This window comes from Aspergillus brasiliensis (genome assembly GCF_001889945.1).
Source record: "Aspergillus brasiliensis CBS 101740 unplaced genomic scaffold ASPBRscaffold_2, whole genome shotgun sequence".
Lineage (NCBI taxonomy): Eukaryota > Fungi > Ascomycota > Eurotiomycetes > Eurotiales > Aspergillaceae > Aspergillus > Aspergillus brasiliensis.
The window spans coordinates 250,934-269,065 of NW_027137443.1; the positions used below are offsets into that span (position 1 = coordinate 250,934).

The 18,132-nt window shown below is 51.0% G+C and overlaps 7 protein-coding genes across 7 annotated transcripts; 3 read left to right on the plus strand and 4 right to left on the minus strand.

Annotated features, from left to right (window-relative positions):
• Positions 1 to 357: 357 nt before the first annotated feature.
• Positions 358 to 961, minus strand: ASPBRDRAFT_371292 (uncharacterized protein). Its single transcript, XM_067623663.1, has one exon. The coding sequence runs from the start codon at positions 863 to 865 to the stop codon at positions 545 to 547; it is 321 nt and encodes a 106-aa protein (XP_067482730.1). The 5' UTR covers positions 866 to 961; the 3' UTR covers positions 358 to 544.
• A 95-nt stretch (positions 962 to 1,056) lies between these two features.
• On the plus strand, positions 1,057 to 3,042 carry ASPBRDRAFT_71642 (cytochrome P450; the record flags this gene model as incomplete). The annotated part of the gene is made up of 6 exons (XM_067629137.1): positions 1,057 to 1,205; positions 1,272 to 1,344; positions 1,413 to 1,743; positions 1,794 to 1,977; positions 2,042 to 2,069; positions 2,141 to 3,042. 6 exons carry the CDS (start codon positions 1,057 to 1,059, stop codon positions 2,969 to 2,971), a joined length of 1,596 nt encoding a protein of 531 aa, XP_067482731.1. The 3' UTR covers positions 2,972 to 3,042.
• A 623-nt stretch (positions 3,043 to 3,665) lies between these two features.
• ASPBRDRAFT_191713 (putative signal transducer) lies at positions 3,666 to 6,048 on the minus strand (the record flags this gene model as incomplete). Its single annotated transcript, XM_067620396.1, has 2 exons — positions 3,666 to 4,114; positions 4,182 to 6,048. The coding sequence occupies 2 exons, from the start codon at positions 6,046 to 6,048 to the stop codon at positions 3,666 to 3,668; spliced, it is 2,316 nt and encodes a 771-aa protein (XP_067482732.1).
• A 3,264-nt stretch (positions 6,049 to 9,312) lies between these two features.
• On the plus strand, positions 9,313 to 12,996 carry ASPBRDRAFT_115492 (putative RNA binding protein Jsn1; the record flags this gene model as incomplete). Its single annotated transcript, XM_067616903.1, has 2 exons — positions 9,313 to 9,551; positions 9,624 to 12,996. 2 exons carry the CDS (start codon positions 9,313 to 9,315, stop codon positions 12,994 to 12,996), a joined length of 3,612 nt encoding a protein of 1,203 aa, XP_067482733.1.
• Positions 12,997 to 13,796: 800 nt separating this feature from the next.
• On the plus strand, positions 13,797 to 15,326 carry ASPBRDRAFT_191715 (MT-A70 family; the record flags this gene model as incomplete). Its single annotated transcript, XM_067620397.1, has 2 exons — positions 13,797 to 14,801; positions 14,901 to 15,326. 2 exons carry the CDS (start codon positions 13,797 to 13,799, stop codon positions 15,324 to 15,326), a joined length of 1,431 nt encoding a protein of 476 aa, XP_067482734.1.
• A 98-nt stretch (positions 15,327 to 15,424) lies between these two features.
• On the minus strand, positions 15,425 to 16,256 carry ASPBRDRAFT_117650 (ubiquitin carboxyl-terminal hydrolase; the record flags this gene model as incomplete). Its single annotated transcript, XM_067617110.1, has 2 exons — positions 15,425 to 16,125; positions 16,205 to 16,256. The coding sequence occupies 2 exons, from the start codon at positions 16,254 to 16,256 to the stop codon at positions 15,425 to 15,427; spliced, it is 753 nt and encodes a 250-aa protein (XP_067482735.1).
• Positions 16,257 to 16,594: 338 nt separating this feature from the next.
• Positions 16,595 to 17,734, minus strand: ASPBRDRAFT_51234 (putative mRNA decapping hydrolase; the record flags this gene model as incomplete). Its single annotated transcript, XM_067626692.1, has 3 exons — positions 16,595 to 16,839; positions 16,906 to 17,568; positions 17,659 to 17,734. 3 exons carry the CDS (start codon positions 17,732 to 17,734, stop codon positions 16,595 to 16,597), a joined length of 984 nt encoding a protein of 327 aa, XP_067482736.1.
• Between the last annotated feature and the right edge of the window lie 398 nt (positions 17,735 to 18,132).

An 18,132-nucleotide genomic window follows, 5' to 3' on the forward strand; every position in this document is an offset into this window, starting at 1 on the left:
TTTGTCTCTAGAACGTGGTATTATCATCACCGGCACAGCTAAACTCCGCTAGTACCTGTGTAAAAAGAAAATCCTATTATTCAAGGGGGATAGAGAGCAACTCATCCGTTACATTACGTATAGGAAGGATCCCTAAACTAGAAGAAACAATTGAGGAAGATCCTGACTAGAAAAGTCTCGAACTTGTGGGCCGAGAGACTCATACGAAGTTAAGAACATGATTATTGGCCTTTAGGGACAGGAGTAGGACCACCTGGGCGTAGCTAAACTGCTAGAGTAACCTCTGTGCCGGAATCATGATCCACACGTCGAGTACCGAACTTCGAAGTGGCTATCAATTCTCCCTAATTCTCCCACAAGCCCCACTCGAGATCTTGCATGGCCTCCTTTCGGCAAGGATTGTCGTTCCTCCACTGAATTCTATATGACAAAAGCCAATCATCTATGCCTTTATCTCACCGTGATGAAACGACCTTCCCCAAATAGGCTTCACCCGAAGTCTTGCACGGCAGCTCTTTCAGAGAAGAGGTTCGTTCTCCTTCTGCTAATGATGCACGGAAGCAATCAGACGGGCCTTCACCCCGCCACGATTGCCCGAAGCGAACGCGATCATCTTTCGATCGGGTTCTCGGGTCTCAGACATGTGAAACATTGCATGAAAAGGACTCATCGGAAAGCTGTTCACAGTAGGTGCTAGCAGTTCCTTGCTGATATAGTCCTCTGGTAGGTAGGTAGGTAGGTTGGACCGGTAGCGGAATACCGCTAGTGACAAAGTACACAAAGATAATACCAAGTGGCTAACTAGGAGAGCCTTATTAGTACTTGCTGGCCTCTTCAAAAGACTAGTATCGATGATCGTAAACATTGGTCCTAAGTCAATAATTCCCCACTATAAAAAAAAATGGTGCAGAAAGGCTAACCTTTAAAGCACTTGAAGAATTTTAGCTCCTCACCCCCAGCCATCATGTGCCTTTCTCATCCCTCCTCTTTCTCACCAACATTTTCTGAACATACAAATGGTTCGACAATCTTTCCTAAAGTGTTAATATTTAAGAAATGGCTTTTGTCGAGGAGCTCAGTCCCTTCTCCGTGGCTCCCGTTCTTACTGCGTTTCTTGCCTACCAAGTAGCCTGTATAGTGTATCGTTTGTACCTCAGCCCCATTGCAGCTTTCCCAGGGCCACCATTGGCAGCTGTTACTTGGTTGTGAGTTCATAAAACATGGAACATGGACTCTGTAGTGAGAATAGTGATGCTGACTGGACGCTCGAGTTATGAATTCTATTATGATGCAATATGTGGTGGCCGGTATATCTTCAAGATTAGGGATATGCATAAGCAATATGTAAGTGTCACTACTAGAGAAATACAAATTCCAAGTAAACCCCCCACATCTGCCAACAAATACCATAGGGCCCGATTGTTCGCATCAATCCCGAGGAACTTCATATAGAATCATCAACCTTCTATGATGAAGTATATGCACCAGGGAGTAAGAAGAGAAATAAGACTCTTCACTACAGTCAGCAGTTCGGGACTCCCTACTCGACTATATCTTCAATAGGCCATGATTTACATCGCATGCGTCGCTCTGCTTTGAACCCCTTCTTTTCAAAAGCAAGCGTCCGACGCTTGCAGCCTGTTATTTGGGGGAAGGTCGACATCCTCCTGAGGCGATTGGAAAGCTTTAAGAATACTGGCAAGCCGGTCCGTGTGGATATGGCCTACGCGGCGTTTACCAACGGTATGAGCAGAAAGTTCCGCTTCATATATTCAAACTAATGATAGTCGCAGATGTCATTATGGAGTACAGTTTCAGCCGCTCGCGAGAGCGATTGCAAAAGGACGACTTTGGTGCATCGGCTCAGGAGGCGCTGCTTGCTGCCAGCAAAGTTGTGCATTGGATGAAGCATTTCCACTGGCTCATTCATGTTGGCCAGGTTGTTCCGCCGTGGATCGTATCGTGGTTTAATCCAACGTAAGATTGATTGATTGCTCCTCTATTCCTAGACGCTTGAGGCTAACTGCACGATAAACGAAAGTATTGCAACAGTGCTTGAGGACGAACAGGTATTACCATAGCCCTTATATTTCTCTTGTCAGAAGCTTGAGAGAACTGTTCGCTAATTCAGGAACAATAGTCCTTCGCCAGCGACAATCTAGCCCAAGTACACCAGATCGTTAACGACGCCGGTAAATCCAATGGAGAGAAACAAGCAACCATCTTCCATGACCTACTTGCAAACCCGAATCTCCCAACCTCCGAGAAAAGTGTCGAGCGGCTTGCTCAGGAAGCTAAAATAGTCGTGGGTGCGGGCACTGAAACCACAGCCTGGGCACTCTCAGTGATCACATACTTCCTGTTGAAGCAACCGGACACACTTTCTCGTCTTCGTGCCGAATTGATCACTTCTATCTCGGATCCTATGACACCCGTCGGGATTGAGGTGCTGGAACAACTTCCCTACCTCACTGCCGTAATAAAAGAAGGTCTACGTCTATCTTATGGTGTTGTTGGCCGCCTGGCCCGCATCTCACCCGACGAGGCGCTGGTCTTCCACGACGAAAAACGCAAGAAGGACTGGGTGATCCCGCCGGGGACTCCGATGAGTATGAACTCTGTCTTCGTGCACAATGACCCTGCCATCTTTCCGGAACCAAGCCAATTCCGCCCAGAACGATGGATCGAGGCCGATAAAGAGGGGAGAAGATTGAACAAGTATCTTGTGTCTTTTACCAAGGGCTCGAGACAATGTGTGGGGATTAATTTGGCCTATGCGGAACTATATATTTGTGTCTCGAGGATTTTTAGACTATACGGCCGCACAAAGGACGAGACGGGGGGAATAACAGGAGGGACGATGGAGCTGTTTGAGACGTCCAATGAGGATGTGGATTTCGCGGCTGATATGTTCATCCCCGCTACCAAGGAGGGGAGTAAAGGTATCAGGTTGCTTGTTAAAGATGATTAGATGTGATGAGGGAGTGTATTTATAGTCTTGATTTAATTTCGAAAGGGTATAGAAGCTCAATTGACAAAAGGCAACAAGGCATTAATTCAAACCCGCATTTGATATATACGACAGCACGCAAATCCCATCATTAGTTACCATCCTGTGACGGGTTGATTACACATGGATTATTCCGGTACCATCTGTTACGACTAGCAGAACCACATGCATCCACCCCCTAAAAGTAGACTAGCCTGCTTGTCTCTCCAGTAGTAGTTTAGTCTGTCTCTTGGATGTCGTGTGCCAATTGGCACGGACATTTCGGGCTGGATTGCAATTCAACTACGTACTACCATACTGTACTCCATTGAGGTATTTTCTTTATCTGTGGGGCTGTGGTTCGTTGCTTTATCTGTTTTCTATTGTAGGAGGAGGTTCCGTGTGTGTGATCTGGTATGGCGTGCATGCGGCAAATGAGTTTCGGTTCTAGGTACTTCATAGAGAGTCGGTATATTTACTAGTCGACTTTGCCCGATGTGCATAATGATTACTTTACAATTCGTCTGTGATATTACGTATGATATGCTTGTAGCCATCGGATTAGAGATGATTGTGGTAGATGTAATAGTGAATTGGGTATCTCTGACATAGAAACATAAACACGCCGAAGCAACAGAATAGTAGTCACCACTCCGCAAGCCTGGAAAGGGGGCAATCATTTATCGACATCCATTGGATCGCCCGCGGTAGCTGCAACGGGTGTGGGTGTTAGTGCAGATGCGGGTGCAGCTGTAGCTGTAGCTGTAGCTGAAGGGCTGGATGTAGATGGAGCAGGAGCCTCCCCGACGGAAGTCTTTGCTTCGTTCTCTTTCTCTGGCTTATCATTACTGGTAGTAGTCTCGTTGCTAGCGCCTTTGTCGTCCTTTCCGCCCTCTTTGACTTCCTCTTTTGCTTCGGGGCCGCCGAGGAACCGCGCCGGTACTCCTCGCGCAGCAACTCCGACAGGGCCAACGTAGCATCCCAACATCGGGCTCCAACTGTACTTTTGTGCCACCGTATGCCGAATCTCATTGTAAGCATATGAGTTTGCGAAGGGTAGGGAGGTCTCGGGATCCCGATAGCGCGAGGGAAGTGATGTAATAACGCAGAGGGATGAAGAAATTTCTGTTTTATACTGTTAGTATGTCCAATGTGTTCATGCGTGCAGTGGGGTAATAGGTGCATTGCATACTGGTTAGCCTAGGAGGTTTCTTGGCGTTGAAGTAGATACTGAACTCGCGACTTTGGGCGGTCTTGTCATCAAAGTTCTCCAACACCGTAAGGCTTCGTCCTGTTTGCTCGATGACTGGAGGTACCTCTGGAACCTGCGGCTGTGGAGTTTCCTCATTCACAACAGCTGGCTGGTCTTTAGGCACATCTGGAGCCTCTTGGCCCGGTTGTGTTGAACTGGACGTCTCCTTTTGCGGGTTAGTCTGCGAGGGGGCGGTAGTGGCATCTGGTGCTGCTGTGGTAGGAGATAGCTCCTGCTGCACCGTGGCAGGCTCAGACACGGATTCAGCGGCTGCGGCTGGTTCAGGAACTGTTTCCTTCGATGCATCATCGGGCTTTGCGGCCGCGGATGGTGGACCTTGGTCAGGCTGCTGTTCGGATTCCAGCGTAGGCTTCTCGCCAGACTCCTGCGACGTGGGCTGTTGAGCTTCAGCTGTGTGTATGGGCTCGTCTTTTGGTGGTACATCTGGCTTATCGTCTGACTTGCCCTCTTCCGGAGCTGCATCTGGAGCCTTGATCTCGGTAGCTTCCTCTTTCTTTTCATCTTCGACTTTAGATGAGCCTGCGTCTGGCGCTGCTTCTGTAGCTGAAGCTGACTCGCCGTTGCCTGCAGTTGTGGCAGGCTGTACCGGATCAGCAGCAGGAGCCTCTGTGTTCACAATAGAGGGGGTGGGTTCCTTCATTGGCGTATCAGTGGGTGCCTCCACTGGTGTATCAGCGGGTTTCTCTTGGGATATTGCGCCATTGGTTTGACTGGGTTCAGAGCTTGTTTGTTGCTGTTCAGGGTCTTGGTTCGGCTTTGCAGGTTCGTCGCCGGATGTTTGTGGTAGCGTCGAACCCTCAGTCTGGGTGGCAGGAGGGGCTGTTTGCGACGTGGCAGAACCAGCAACAGTAGGATCCTCGGTCGTCTTTTGCTCTATCACATTTTTGCTTTCTTTGTCCGTCTTCTTGCTTTTCTTGCGTGTATTATCCTCCTTCTCTGGTTTGGGCGTTACGTCAACTTTGCCAATGCGCGTTAAGCGACCATTAACCCAGGTTGCTATGCCACTCCAGTACGACATGACCGGGCCTTCAAGACGGCGGTTCTGAAGGGCTTCGATCTTCGCTCGTCTTTCCTCAGCCTTCCTCTTTTCCATTTCCTCCCATCGGTTAAGACTTTTGCTGTTATGCCTCTCCACCCTTTCAGCTTCTGCAAGACGCTCGGCTTGCGTCATCTCCTTCGGCTTGAACTGAGCTTTCCTCTTCGCTGCTTCCTCCATTGTGGCAATAAGGCGGATACGCTTCTCTTCGCTGTCCTTCAGGCGTGCATGCGTAAGTTCCTTGTTCTGCATAGTCTGACGACGTGAGGATGATCGCGTGGGCCCTTCTTCCGGCGTGGGGATCCATGAGATACGTTCTGACTTCTTCTTGGGGCGAGGAGCAGACACTGTAGACACAGCGGTAGGATCGATTTTCACCTTCTTGCTGGCTATCTTGAATCGAAGGTCTTCTCGCGCTCTTCGCTTTTTCTTCTCTTGTCGCTCCTCCTTCTGTATTTGTTGTTCCCCCTCCATGTCGTCAGCTCGGGACTCAGGGCCTTGATCATCTTCATCATCTGAGGAAGACTCAAAGCGCATATCATCCTCTTCCCCCCCTTCTTCCTCCACATCTATCGCAAACTCGTTGTCATCCTCCACTTCCTCGAACAAAAGGGCAAGGTCATCATCTGCAGCGGCGTCCAGGAGGGCTGACATATGAAGGCCGGCGGTGCTTCGCTTCGCACGCCCCTGAATGAGCGACTCGACTGGCGCGTCCTGCGCAGAGGAGGGGCTTTCATGATCGTCTGCCATTGTTCGTGAGGACAGTTCTCGATTCAGACTCGGAAAGTAAGGAACATTGATCGTTTATCGGAAGCCGACCGTAAAATCACGATAAAACGCGAGTCCGGTCGGGCGCGTATGGGTTCGGGCAAGCGTGATATTATCTGGTAAAAATGTTCATTTAATTCATCCTAGAAGAATCTTATAAGACAATTAATCCTCAGACACCGCTAGTATGTGCAGAGCAGAAGGAGACAGAAAGGGATTTGAGCCCAGATTATTGGAGTCTTAATTGTTGCACCGGAGCTCTGGCAAGGCGGTGCCGGAAATCGTTGCAGATACGGCGCAGGGCAGTGGCGGGTGGGAAACATATGCCTCAGGTGTCGGGATCATCACGTGATTGGTCTATGAGTGAAGTACAGAACCAGGGTATCACGGTGATAATTGTGATATGGATAATCCTGAATCCCCTAGTGAGGCGATTTTGTATGGGTTAGAATTCCAAGCTATCCGGTACGATATGGCACGAGGGGCATTCCGCGTCTTCCGGGCAGGGACCGCAAGCATCCAGGCCGACCCGAGAATACTCTGGGTCAGGTACCGCGTTGCACAAGTTCCTGTAAGTAGCAGTAGCTGCAGGAATATTGGGTTTAAAGAAGAAAAGTGAGAAATATATTCATAGTAGCCTGTAGTCTGACCCCCCACACGATTACCTTACCGCCATGGTTGACTAGCTTGCTGTATGTCATGACAGATCCTCGAGGGATGTGGCACGGTTTACTCAGTAAGAACTCCGGAGTACAGACGACAGGCAGCGTTCCTGCATAAGAGTTCCGCCGATGACTTCACATCTTGAGTAATTTCACTTGGGTGGCCATTCCTTTGCAACAAAAGATCCTCATCCCTTGCATTCCAGTTTCCATTGATCCCATGAGAGGGATTTGACGTATTCACTTCTATAACTATAGTAACTAACATATATTTCGGAATCATGACAGTTGTAGCTCTAACTAGTAGTAGTATTATATACTGTTGGCAGACGGGAGTGTTCAGTAAATATACCTCTCCAGATATGCGCCGATCCAGTCAAACTGATCAAAAGAAAGACAGATCATCAGACAGACCTACTACTACTGCTGCTGCTGCTGCTCATTGCCACATTCGAGGGGGAAAGAAGAGAGCTGATCACGTCAAAACACATGACGGACAGTGGAATGCGGGGTCTTAGGACGTTTCAGTGTGTCAATCACCCAGAACTGAGCCGAATCCCTCCCTGTTTCAGCTCCGACAAGGATGTCCAAGACTCCAAAAGGCCATTGGTACGCTTTTCATTGCCGTATGTGTGAAGGTTGGATCCGGATTAGGCGTCAAAAGAGGTGCCGCAATAATATATCTGGATTCCCGCTTGGTTTCATATTGTAGTGTACCTTAACCCCCTCCTGCACCATGTCACTTTATAAGGCAGCTGCAGCGAAACTCAACAGTGAAACTGGTTTGTTGTTCATTCCAAAACCAAGAATTGAATGAAGCTGTCCTGTAAGGCTGTCCACTGAACCATGACTGTTGATGCTATCCAGAAGCATCGACTCCACCCGGGCCTGATCTCTTTCCGCTTTTAGAGTTACACACTGCACCCTCTGCGTAAAATGGTGGAACTCTACTCAGTACTCGGTCAGAACAAGACCATTGATATCTACGTGATCTGTAAGACATAATATTGAATCATGTAGTAAGCACTATAGAAAAACAGCGATTAGTATATTGAAATCATCGTTGACAAGAGACTACGACTGATTATTGCGAGAGAGCTGATCATGGATTTGTGGAAGGCTGAGTAGGGTGAAGAAATGCGCTATTTAAGAGCTTCTCGAAAATCGGAATTAGGAGGGGGATCGATCGAACCGAACGGACAGGCTTGACCCTCTTCTTTTCCCCCGGGGGTTCGAGCAAAAGCAGCAGGAAATAATGGTTGATCGCCAGCTGAGCAGTGGGCACGAGCACCAAGGGATGAAGATGGGGATGAACAGGAAGGAGGATCCTTCACCCCCATGACGGCCAGTCCCATCGAAGTCAGAAAAATTAGAACATTGAATTCTTAAGTATTTGTAGTACTTCACAGGCACACATCTTTCTTCTCGAGTAATAGAAAAAATAGGGAATAAATGGGTGAACCCGACCGGCCAACCAGACGAGTGGATATGACATGCCCTTCCCCCGGGGATCCGGCAAACCTGAGCTCCCCAACTAAAGTAAACTAAACTAACCGCCTTCCTCCTTCTCTCTCGAAGTCTCTTTTCCACCTTTTTACCTTTTCCCTCCGGCGCAGGTGCAAGCTACTCTCTTCTTCACCAAACATCCACCGCCATCTACTCTTCTTCTTCTTCCTTCTTACGCTTCCTCCTTTCATGCCCCCTTTCCTGTCTTACTCTCCCCATTTCTTCCCCTTCCCTAACCCCCCCCCAATCTCTTCTCTTTTGAGTAATCCTTCAATTCAGTATCCCTTTTAGTATCGTCCCATCGTCGGTCTTTTCCATTCTTGTATCTTTTTCTGGCTTCTGCCCCGAAGCCGCGCAATTTATTCCAGCCACCCCAAAAGAGTCGAGCGACCCTTTTCGGCTTCCCTTCCACCCACACTCCCCCCCCCGTACATCAACGACCTCCGCGTTCCTTTCTTTCGCTCTTCAACCCCTCGCTCGATATATTTCTTCCCGTTCAATCTCCTCGTGTCCCTGCGGTCATTTCGAGCGGGTCCTTGCGGGTTAGCGATATTTTCTGAACACTCGGGACCTAATCACTGCGGTGGATCGTGGCAATCGAATCTGGCCACTAGTCCTAAGATTATCTTGCCCAGCGTGACAAAGCTGACTGGGCCTCACGCTTGACGGACAACTATTGACAACCACTCCATCGATTTCGCTTTCTACTCTCCTATTCCTGAGCATCCGTGCTCGTTCAAGCTTACGTATTCTTTCGGACCCAGTCCTCCGTCAACCCCGCCACGAGTACATCCACACTCCGGCTGAACGCACAGAACGCTGGCTTCCTCGAGCGTCGAACTTTACGTTCATTGATCAATCGTTTCAGTGTTGATTGCTCCGGTGTTCTCCATCGACACCGGCACTCATTTATCGACGTTTGGCTTTCAACAGACGGGACTGACACATGACCCTCGCGAGGCAAACCTCCGATTGAGCAACATCTTTACCGACCCGACAACTGCATATCTTTACCCATATTCATACACAAAGGTGCTCGGTGTCTGCCTTCATTTGAGGTGGAGGGAAATAATTCATAATGCTCCCTGTTTCACGACCGGATGGTCATATGAACCTCAATTACATTCCGACCACTCAACCAATGTCTGGAACTAGTACAGGGCGTAGCTCTCCTAGTGATTTGTCTGGATCGGCTGCCATCAAGTCGCCGTTTGGCCCATCGAATGGTCTGAATGGAGCCGCGGGCTCAATTGGCGGCGCGAGGCTAGGGGCTGGATCCCCTTCTCATGAACTGGGGGCTCGCTTGTACTCTAAACGGTAAGCACCCTAATTATTCCGATGCGCTTTTTCCGTTTCCCCCAGTCTAATGCCTGCCATTTTATAAATTAGAGCGCGAGAGATCCAGGCAGAGGAAGGCGTTTCGCCCAGTATCTGGGGCCCCCCGACTAGCGGTCATTCTACTCCCCTGCGCGAGAACATCCCTGAGTCTCCGAGTCAAGAAGGTTTTCCGGATTTGGTGCCTACTTCCAGCGGCTCCATCAATAGCCCTGGTCGGAGAGCAAGAGCTGGGACTGTTCCCTCAAGATTTTCGCCCGTCGGTGCCTTAAATGAGGTGAACTTTCAACAACCATATCTCCCCCAAACTTCCCGCCCGACGCCGTCAACTAGCCCTTTCCGTCCATCCGGCGTTTCCGGTATCGACACAGGCGCAAAGACCGCAACTGCCCCTGGTGGGAGCAGCGTGGGTTCCCTTTCGCGCCTCCGAGCAGGCTCTATGCCCCAGAGAGCAAACTTTTTGGGCTCTTCTGGTCCATTCGGACCGTCTTTGTTCTCTACTAGCTGGGCAACCGGGCGTGAGCGCGCGACTACACTTACAAGCATTCGCTCTTCTGAAGGACCTGCCTCTCCCAGCCAGTCGTCATTTTCAAGGGATGGGCTTGCGGATACGGACGTGAAAACGCTAGACTACTTGGGCTTGGCGGAGACACCACAACAGGCACGAGCCACGCTTGTGCGGCCTGATGTCAATATGCTCCTTCAACAGCAGCAGCAGCAGCAGCAACAGCAACAGCAGCAACAACAGTCTTCTTTGCCCCCTTTGCTGGCGGAACTGGCCATGATGAAGAATAACAGCCGCATCCGATCGTATTCGGTGAACGCGAAAGAGAAGTATGCTGATGACGAGGACTTGGAGTATGAGAGCCGCTACTCGCAACTTCCATCGGGCACCGTTACTCCTTCTGCGGCTGCAACAGCAGCCCAGTTGGCCGCCACCCAAGCCCAGATTCATCAGCATAACCTTGCTGTGCAGGCATTCGCCAACCACGCATCTGCCAGCCGACCTCGTGCCAGGACCGCTGGAATCTTGGAGGCTCCTCCCCAGCGCTCGTCGATCCGCAATTACCTTGCTACCCCTTCGCGTCTCGAGAACAGCTTTAGCGCCGCTGACCTCAACATCGCGGAAGGCGGAGAGTATGATGAGCTGTCGGAAGCTGTTCAGCTCATGCATCTTGGTGGAAGTGGCGCGCCTAACGTGGGAATGCGGCAAACGGGAGACATGGCGGATGAGAACAATCAGGATGGCCCTACTCGTGCCCTGTGGATTGGTAGCATTCCTGTTTCCACCACGGTCACATCTTTGGAGGCGATCTTCAGCCTGTACGGCAAGATCGAATCTACTCGCGTACTGACCCACAAAAATTGTGGCTTTGTCAACTATGAGCGCATTGAGAGTGCTATCCAGGCTAAGTCGCTTCTCAACGGAAAGGAGATCTTCCCTGGCGCTGGCCCTGTCCGGATCGGATATGCCAAGGTCCCTGGCACCTCTACTTCTGGCACGCCCGGTGTCAATGGAGCTCAGTCTTCTCCGACTCCCGATCCGAGCATGAACGGACCTGATGGTATTGTAAGACCAGAGAGTGGTACTAGTATTCCGCGTATACCATCTCTCCCTGAGCTGCAGTCGGAAATGGCACAAATTGTCACCGAATTCGGAGCCACGGAAGACGATGCTCACAACATCAGCGCCAGCATCCACCGCGCAATTGCCTTTGATGCATTCGAAGATGAAATCCCCCCGATCGCCGAGCCTAGCCAGACTAGAATGTTCGATGCACCGCGGCTCCGCGATATTCGCAAGAGGATCGATAATGGAGCTTGCTCAGTCCAGGAGATTGAGGAGACCGCCGTTGCGATGCTGCCGGAAATCGCAGAGCTCTCGTCGGATTATCTCGGAAACACTGTCGTCCAAAAGCTCTTCGAATTTTGCTCGGAACCCACCAAGGAGCAGATGCTCGTACCCATTGGGCCTCACCTTGCCGAAATTGGTGTCCACAAGAACGGAACCTGGGCAGCGCAGAAGATCATTGATGTGGCCAAGACTCCGAACCAGATGCAGTTGATTGTCGATGCTCTGAGGCCGTACACTGTCCCGCTTTTCCTTGACCAATACGGCAACTATGTTCTCCAGTGCTGCCTGCGTTTCGGCGCACCATATAATGATTTCATCTTCGAGACCATGCTTAGTCGGATGTGGGAGATTGCCCAGGGCCGCTTCGGTGCTCGGGCCATGCGAGCATGCCTTGAAAGCCACCACGCTTCGAAGGACCAGCAACGCATGCTTGCCTCCGCCATTGCTCTCCACAGCGTACAGCTTGCGACGAATGCCAACGGGGCTCTCCTGCTGACATGGTTCTTGGATACCTGCACTTTCCCCCGCCGTCGCACCGTGCTTGCACCGCGCCTGGTTCCTCATCTCGTGCACTTGTGCACACACAAGGTCGCCTACCTGACTGTTTTGAAGGTGATCAACCAGCGCAACGAACCAGACGCTCGCGAGATAGTGTTGAAGGCCCTTTTCTTCAGCCCAGGCGATGAGGTACTGGAGAAGATCTTGAGCGACCAGACATCCGGCGCGACGCTGATCTTCAAGGTTCTTACCACACCTTTCTTTGATGAGTCTATGCGTGCAGAAGTGGTGAAGAACGTCTCCAAGGTCCTCACTAAGCTGAAGGCAACTCCCAGTCAAGGCTACAAGCGGTTGATGGACGAAGTTGGCTTGTCGTCTCGGGGAGGTGCTCGCGAGAATCACCACGGACGTGAACACGTATCCAACTCAGACAAGCAACAGCACCGCCCAACCTCCCGGCAGGCGGCGTCAAACTACAGCTCCCAGCAGCCCATGGAACGGCAGTATGGTGCGCAGTTCCCTACCATGCTAGGCCCAGGCCTGGACGCGACCAGGCCCGTTGCCCCTGAGCAACAGCCTAACCCCGCACCTTTCGATCCCTACAGCATCAATGGGATGAACAGCATTGGTGCTGCTGGTGGTCTCAATCCTCTCAACGGGGTTGGTGGAGTTGGTGTCAATGGTGCCGGCTTCGGCCAGGAGCCCTTGGCGCCTTTAACCCAGCAACAACTCCAGTATCAGGCCTACCTGGCTGCGCAGTCCCGGGGTCTTTCTCCCTCGGGACTATACCCGAGCCTGGGGAACTCCAACTTTGGGTACCCAGCTGGAACACCTTCGGCTGACAGTCTTCGGGCTCTGCAGACCCCCGGTGCTCCCTTGGCTGGCGGTCCTGGCCAGATCAACCCCACCTCTATGATGAATCAACCGACTTTTGCGCCCCAGCAATTCAGCCCTGTTATGAACTCCGCTCAGATGTATCAGTATCCTTCCCAGTTCTATTCCCAAGCGCAGCCAGCTCAGACACAGTCTGCGGGTGGACGACGTGGCCGTGTGAGTCATCCCCAGCATATGTGAGAGCCTACGGCTTGCCTGCGCCGACCGACGCTAATGCGGATTGATCTCCAGCATTGAGGCTTTCTTATAACTCTTTAATTCGCCATTGACTTCTACCTGATGTATAAAGTTTTGCCCTTACCCTTTTTTTTTCGATTTCCGGGATACAGAGAGTAGTATGGCTATAACGAAATGACCCTTGTCACACCTAGACCGACGCTGGACCGTCTTGGAAATGGAGGAAGGAGGAACGAGATGAGAAAAAAAAGTGTTGTGATTTTGGTTTTATTCATTTGAGAGCATAGTGGTGTTGCCTTTGTCATGTCAATAAGCATTCAAGTGATTTCCGCCACCTTGTGGCTTGGTTATGTGATTTTTCTTTGCCATAATTTCGTTGGATACGAGACCAGACGGTATTGTTTATTCTTATTATTCGGTGACTTGAGGAGGAGTGGATGGCCCAGCCTCGCGGATGAAGACGATGGTCTGCGTTTTGCATGATGCTGAGTCCGGCTGCCCAAGCCATTGAGCTGTGCTCCACTGGTTGTGGCTGGATTTCACAGATGTTAAGCTCACAGCGAGAGACTAGTCACAGAACCAATCATTGCCAAATTTAAACCAGGGTATATTTGCAATAATTCTTGTAGTCAATTTATTAAGAACGTTGCCAATGTCCCAGAGGATACGGTCGATACATACAAGATTGGAACCCACCTTGCATCTTATTTTCCTTCTTCCCCCAAATCCGAGCCGTCACAATGCCACACTAAGTCAGAACACACCCCATAACAAGTAATCGCCTGGTTCGACCTGGACTGACCATGGCCATCGAATCTTCAATACTCTACGAAAATCCCAGTGCCACCGCCTTCGTGGTCGATATTCCCAGGTCCATCGCGCTGGCACAGACACTTCCACGACAGGGCTCACCGCTATCACAACCCCATTCAGCCCCTTCAGCAACGAAATATTATAATGGTGATCGGGTTCTACTATCATCAACCCCTTTGAGGGAGCCTTATCCATCCTTGACGGAGCCTAAGACCGAGGCTGCGCGGGCTAGGGTCCTAGAGAGAATTCCGCTTTCCGAAAGACGCTATCACTCCGAAATCATCGAGCCCTTGGTGGCTGAGAAGATAAGGGAGCTCAATGAGGCACTCGAAAATAATCTTGAGTGGTGCTTGCCTCGTGTCGTGATAGATGGCGATGGCGATGGCGATGCACAAGACGGCGCAGACGATCCAACCCAGGGTGAACAAATCCAACCGGGGAAGGGGAAGAGGAAACGGCAACGCAGCAGCACTACATGTTATACTACATGTTCATGTCCAACTCAAGAGACTAGCTCTATTCAATCAAACACACTCTTTACTCATGACCAACCTCCATTGATCTTGGCACCCGGAGAAAACGCCTTCGAATCCATCTCAGAGCTTTCCAACACTGTGGTCAGAAACACCTCCCTCGAACCAGCTACAGTGCAGATACGCTGTCAAGCGACGACAGATGATTTGACTTCCGCATCAAATTACGAAAGAAGAAGAATATCTCACCACTACCATTCATTCCACGTACCCCCATCATCACACTTCCTGCGTTGCACCATCCCCATCTCCGAACCCACCCAGGAGACGACGACGACGACGACGACGACGACGACGTCACACCAGCCATTAATCCCCGGTCTACCTCGCGAACAAAAATTCGACCTAATCCTCCTCGACCCACCATGGACAAATCGCTCTGTCCGTCGCAGCGGTCATTACCAGACGCAATTCTATAGAGGCTGGGATCTTCTCACGCAACGCATCCGTAATATCTTACAGGTACATTTGCAGTATGCTGAACCGAGACAAGAACTACTACACGCAGATGCTACTACTACTACTACTACTACTACTACTACTACTACTACTACTACTAAGGGCCCGGTAGCAGCCATCTGGATCACTAATTCCGCCAAGGCGCGAAAGACAGCCTATGGGGCTATTCAGGGTGCTGGGCTTGATGTCTGCGAGGAATGGATCTGGCTTAAGATCACGACGGATGGGAGACCGATTACGGAGTTGGGTGGGCTGTGGCGGAAGCCGTATGAGATTCTTGTTATAGGGAGGAAAGTGCAAAGCCAGGTGCATGGTACGGGGGATATAGTCAGGAGGGTCATTGCGGCTGTTCCGGATGTGCATTCGAGGAAGCCGAATTTGAAGGCACTGTTTGAGAGAATGTTCTTTAGCTCTGGGGTGCCGTATAGTGCTCTGGAGGTCTTTGCACGGAATCTGACCGCTGGGTGGTGGGCATGTGGAGATGATGTTCTTAAGTTCAATTCGGAGGAATGGTGGGTTGATAGATAGTTGAAGAAGATGAAGAAGACATGTGAGCTTGATTGATACTCATACAACAAACAACCATCCCCCTCCTACTTCATCTAGTAAACAGGGTATACAGCGAATCAATCAAAAACCTCCCCCAAACTAACCAGACTGAACCTCAAATCCTCATTCCCACTCCTCTTCTCTACCTCCAAAAACCTCCTAACCCCCAACTGCAACGCCCTCTCACTCAACGCATCCTCCTCCTCCCCCAGTACGCCCCTAACCAAGGGTCCCTTCCTCCGCCCATCCAACTCCCACAACCGGCCATCCTCGCCCTTCACAAACGCCACAAAATGCAAATCCACCGAATCCTCGGCCCCAGGCGCCTCCGTATCCCCCAACCGCGCCGCATCCGCATGCGCACTCTCCAACGCCTTACTCTCATACAACAAATCCGCGCGCTGGATCGGCCCCAACCCCTCCGCTTCCTTCAGCAGATTATCCAGCTCCGATCCGGGAGTGACGTGCTTCCGCGGTGTGCCGTTCGACACGGCGTGCAGGAGCCCGATCAGTCCGCATGCGTTGCGGATCGTTTGCTTGAACCACATGACGGGCTCGTCCGGCCCGGACCCTGTGTATTCGGGGAGAGGGGCGTCTTCGGCTTGGCGTGAGGCTTCGTAGGCGGCGGAGACGGGGAAGACGAGGAGGAGGGCGTAGGAGGGGCGTGGGATGAAGGCGAGGAGGTCCGGGCTGTCGATGGACCACACGTCTGTGAAGCCGATTGTCGGGGAGAGTCCGAGTTGCCGGACGAGGTGGGTCATTACTTCCGGGTTGTTTTCTGTATATTGGGTGGGTTTGATGGGTTAGTTGGTGTCGTTGTGGTGTTTGGGGGAGGGGAGGGGAGGGGTGAGGCGTACCGAGGGGCACGAAGGCCTTGTTGGTTTGGGGAGCGTCTGCTGTGTCGGTCATTTTGTTGGTGTTTATGTTGATGTTGGTGTAAGGGGTTGTAGATGATTTAATGGTAGGAAGTTTGACTGTGTGAGGGGAGTGGAAGAAGTGTAAGAAAGTTTGCGATGGATAGTTAGGCGCCGTGAGGGGTTGACGTCGTTGGTGTTGCGGGGTCAAAGGGAAAGTTAGTTCCGCTCCGATATTGTTAGGCTATAGTTTAGATCTACGGAGTACATCAACAATGGTATATGCCTCCTTTTAGTGTTACTTCTGTACCATGCTTGGAATTATGGTGGATAAATGGGAGATAGATCGAATATAGTGTCGTAACTCATCAACTTTCTAGCGTCTAGTCTCTATCAATTCGGCAGCGGCTTCTCTCCCCGCTTCAGTGGCCCAAACACATTCGACCAGAGCTCACTGGCTTCACCCAGGAAATAAGTCAAGCTGACATCCGCCATTCCAGCCTCTTCGTCTCCATCCAGTGTCTCCAACTGTGAGATGATGTTCTCCAACCCGAACGCCTTTCCAGTCGCCTGAGTTGCTCCCGCTTCCAACATAACATTCACGATATGCACATGGAAATGATAATAAGTCGGTTGATCTGTACAAACACCCATATCAGCAACCATATACCTTAGAACCCAAAACCCCAGAAAGGGAAACTTACAATGCACATAGAGCTTCAACTGGTCCGTCTCCAATTGAGGATATACCCTAACCGTCTCCTCCAACAGCCTCTCCCTCAGATACTTCAACCAAGGGATATGCTTCTTCTTCAAATCCCGCAAGGACCAAATATCCCTCCTCATAACCAGCGCCAGCAAATGCAACGATCCCATTGTCTTCCGATCCCAATTCAAATCCGGCAACACCAAGAATCCTCCCTCCTCAGCCCCATCATGCCCTTTATCCCGTAGAATCACGTCCTCTTGCTCCGTCCGGCCCTCTAGGATATTGAATACCCAGTTTAGTCGTCCTTCCTCGCGCTTCGCGCTCATGTACGGACGGATAGAGTCACGATAGATCTCCGGTGTTTCGGTGACCATGCGCACAATCTGCTCCGAGTATTTCTTGATGTGTGACTCCGTGCATGGCCAGATGAGGTTTAACTTGAGGTCCGGGGGTTGTTGGCTTCCTGGTACGGAGTGCGAGGAGGCTAGATACCATCGGTAGATGTCATTGTCGCCAAGGTTGTTGACGTCGGTGATAGCGGTGTGGAAGGCTTGTAAGGCCTCGGGGCTTTCCGTCGCGAAGGCGGCGCGTTCGGCGATTAGAATGCCTTGTTGGTTGTCGATAGTGCCCAGAATGGCGATGCGGCGGCCGCTTTGGTCTGTGGGGTTTGAGTTAGTCGTGTTGCTTGGAGGGGTGTTGTCTGGATGGGCAGAGCGGGGGTAATGGAGGGGCTGGATGGGCTGCTTGCCTTGTTTGAGGAGCCTGATCACCTCGAATTTCGAGATGAGCGCCTCTGGCGCGACCTTCGCATCGTTGGTGGACATTCTGAGGGTTTTGTCGGGAGATGAAAGATGTCTATACAAGTGTTGTAAATTGTTTAATCCTACCCCAGATATTTGTTCTTGTGGCAGAATCTTGAGGGCGGTCAGGCTTATCTATATGGATTCCCTATCGGATTGTGGTATTGGCTTGATTCTATGGACGGCAGCTAGGTACATGGCTGTGGCTATTTTCTTGCAGATGGCTATATCTGGTCACGCACGCCTAGGTTGTTGCTCCAATGCTGGTTTCTGAGTCTAGTAGCCTCCTGGAGAGGTTACACTCTGTGTAAAGCGACTCTTCGAATCTTGGACGTCCCTCTAACGCATGGCCTGCCGCTAGTGTCGCGGCTAGCATAGTTCTTGTCCATACATGGCTGAAGGTGTTGTAGCTTCGTATATGC

Coding starts and splice junctions, on each gene's coding strand:
- ASPBRDRAFT_371292 (XM_067623663.1), bottom strand. CDS start 865: ATGTTTACGATCATCGATACTAGTCTTTTGAAGAGGCCAGCAAGTACT.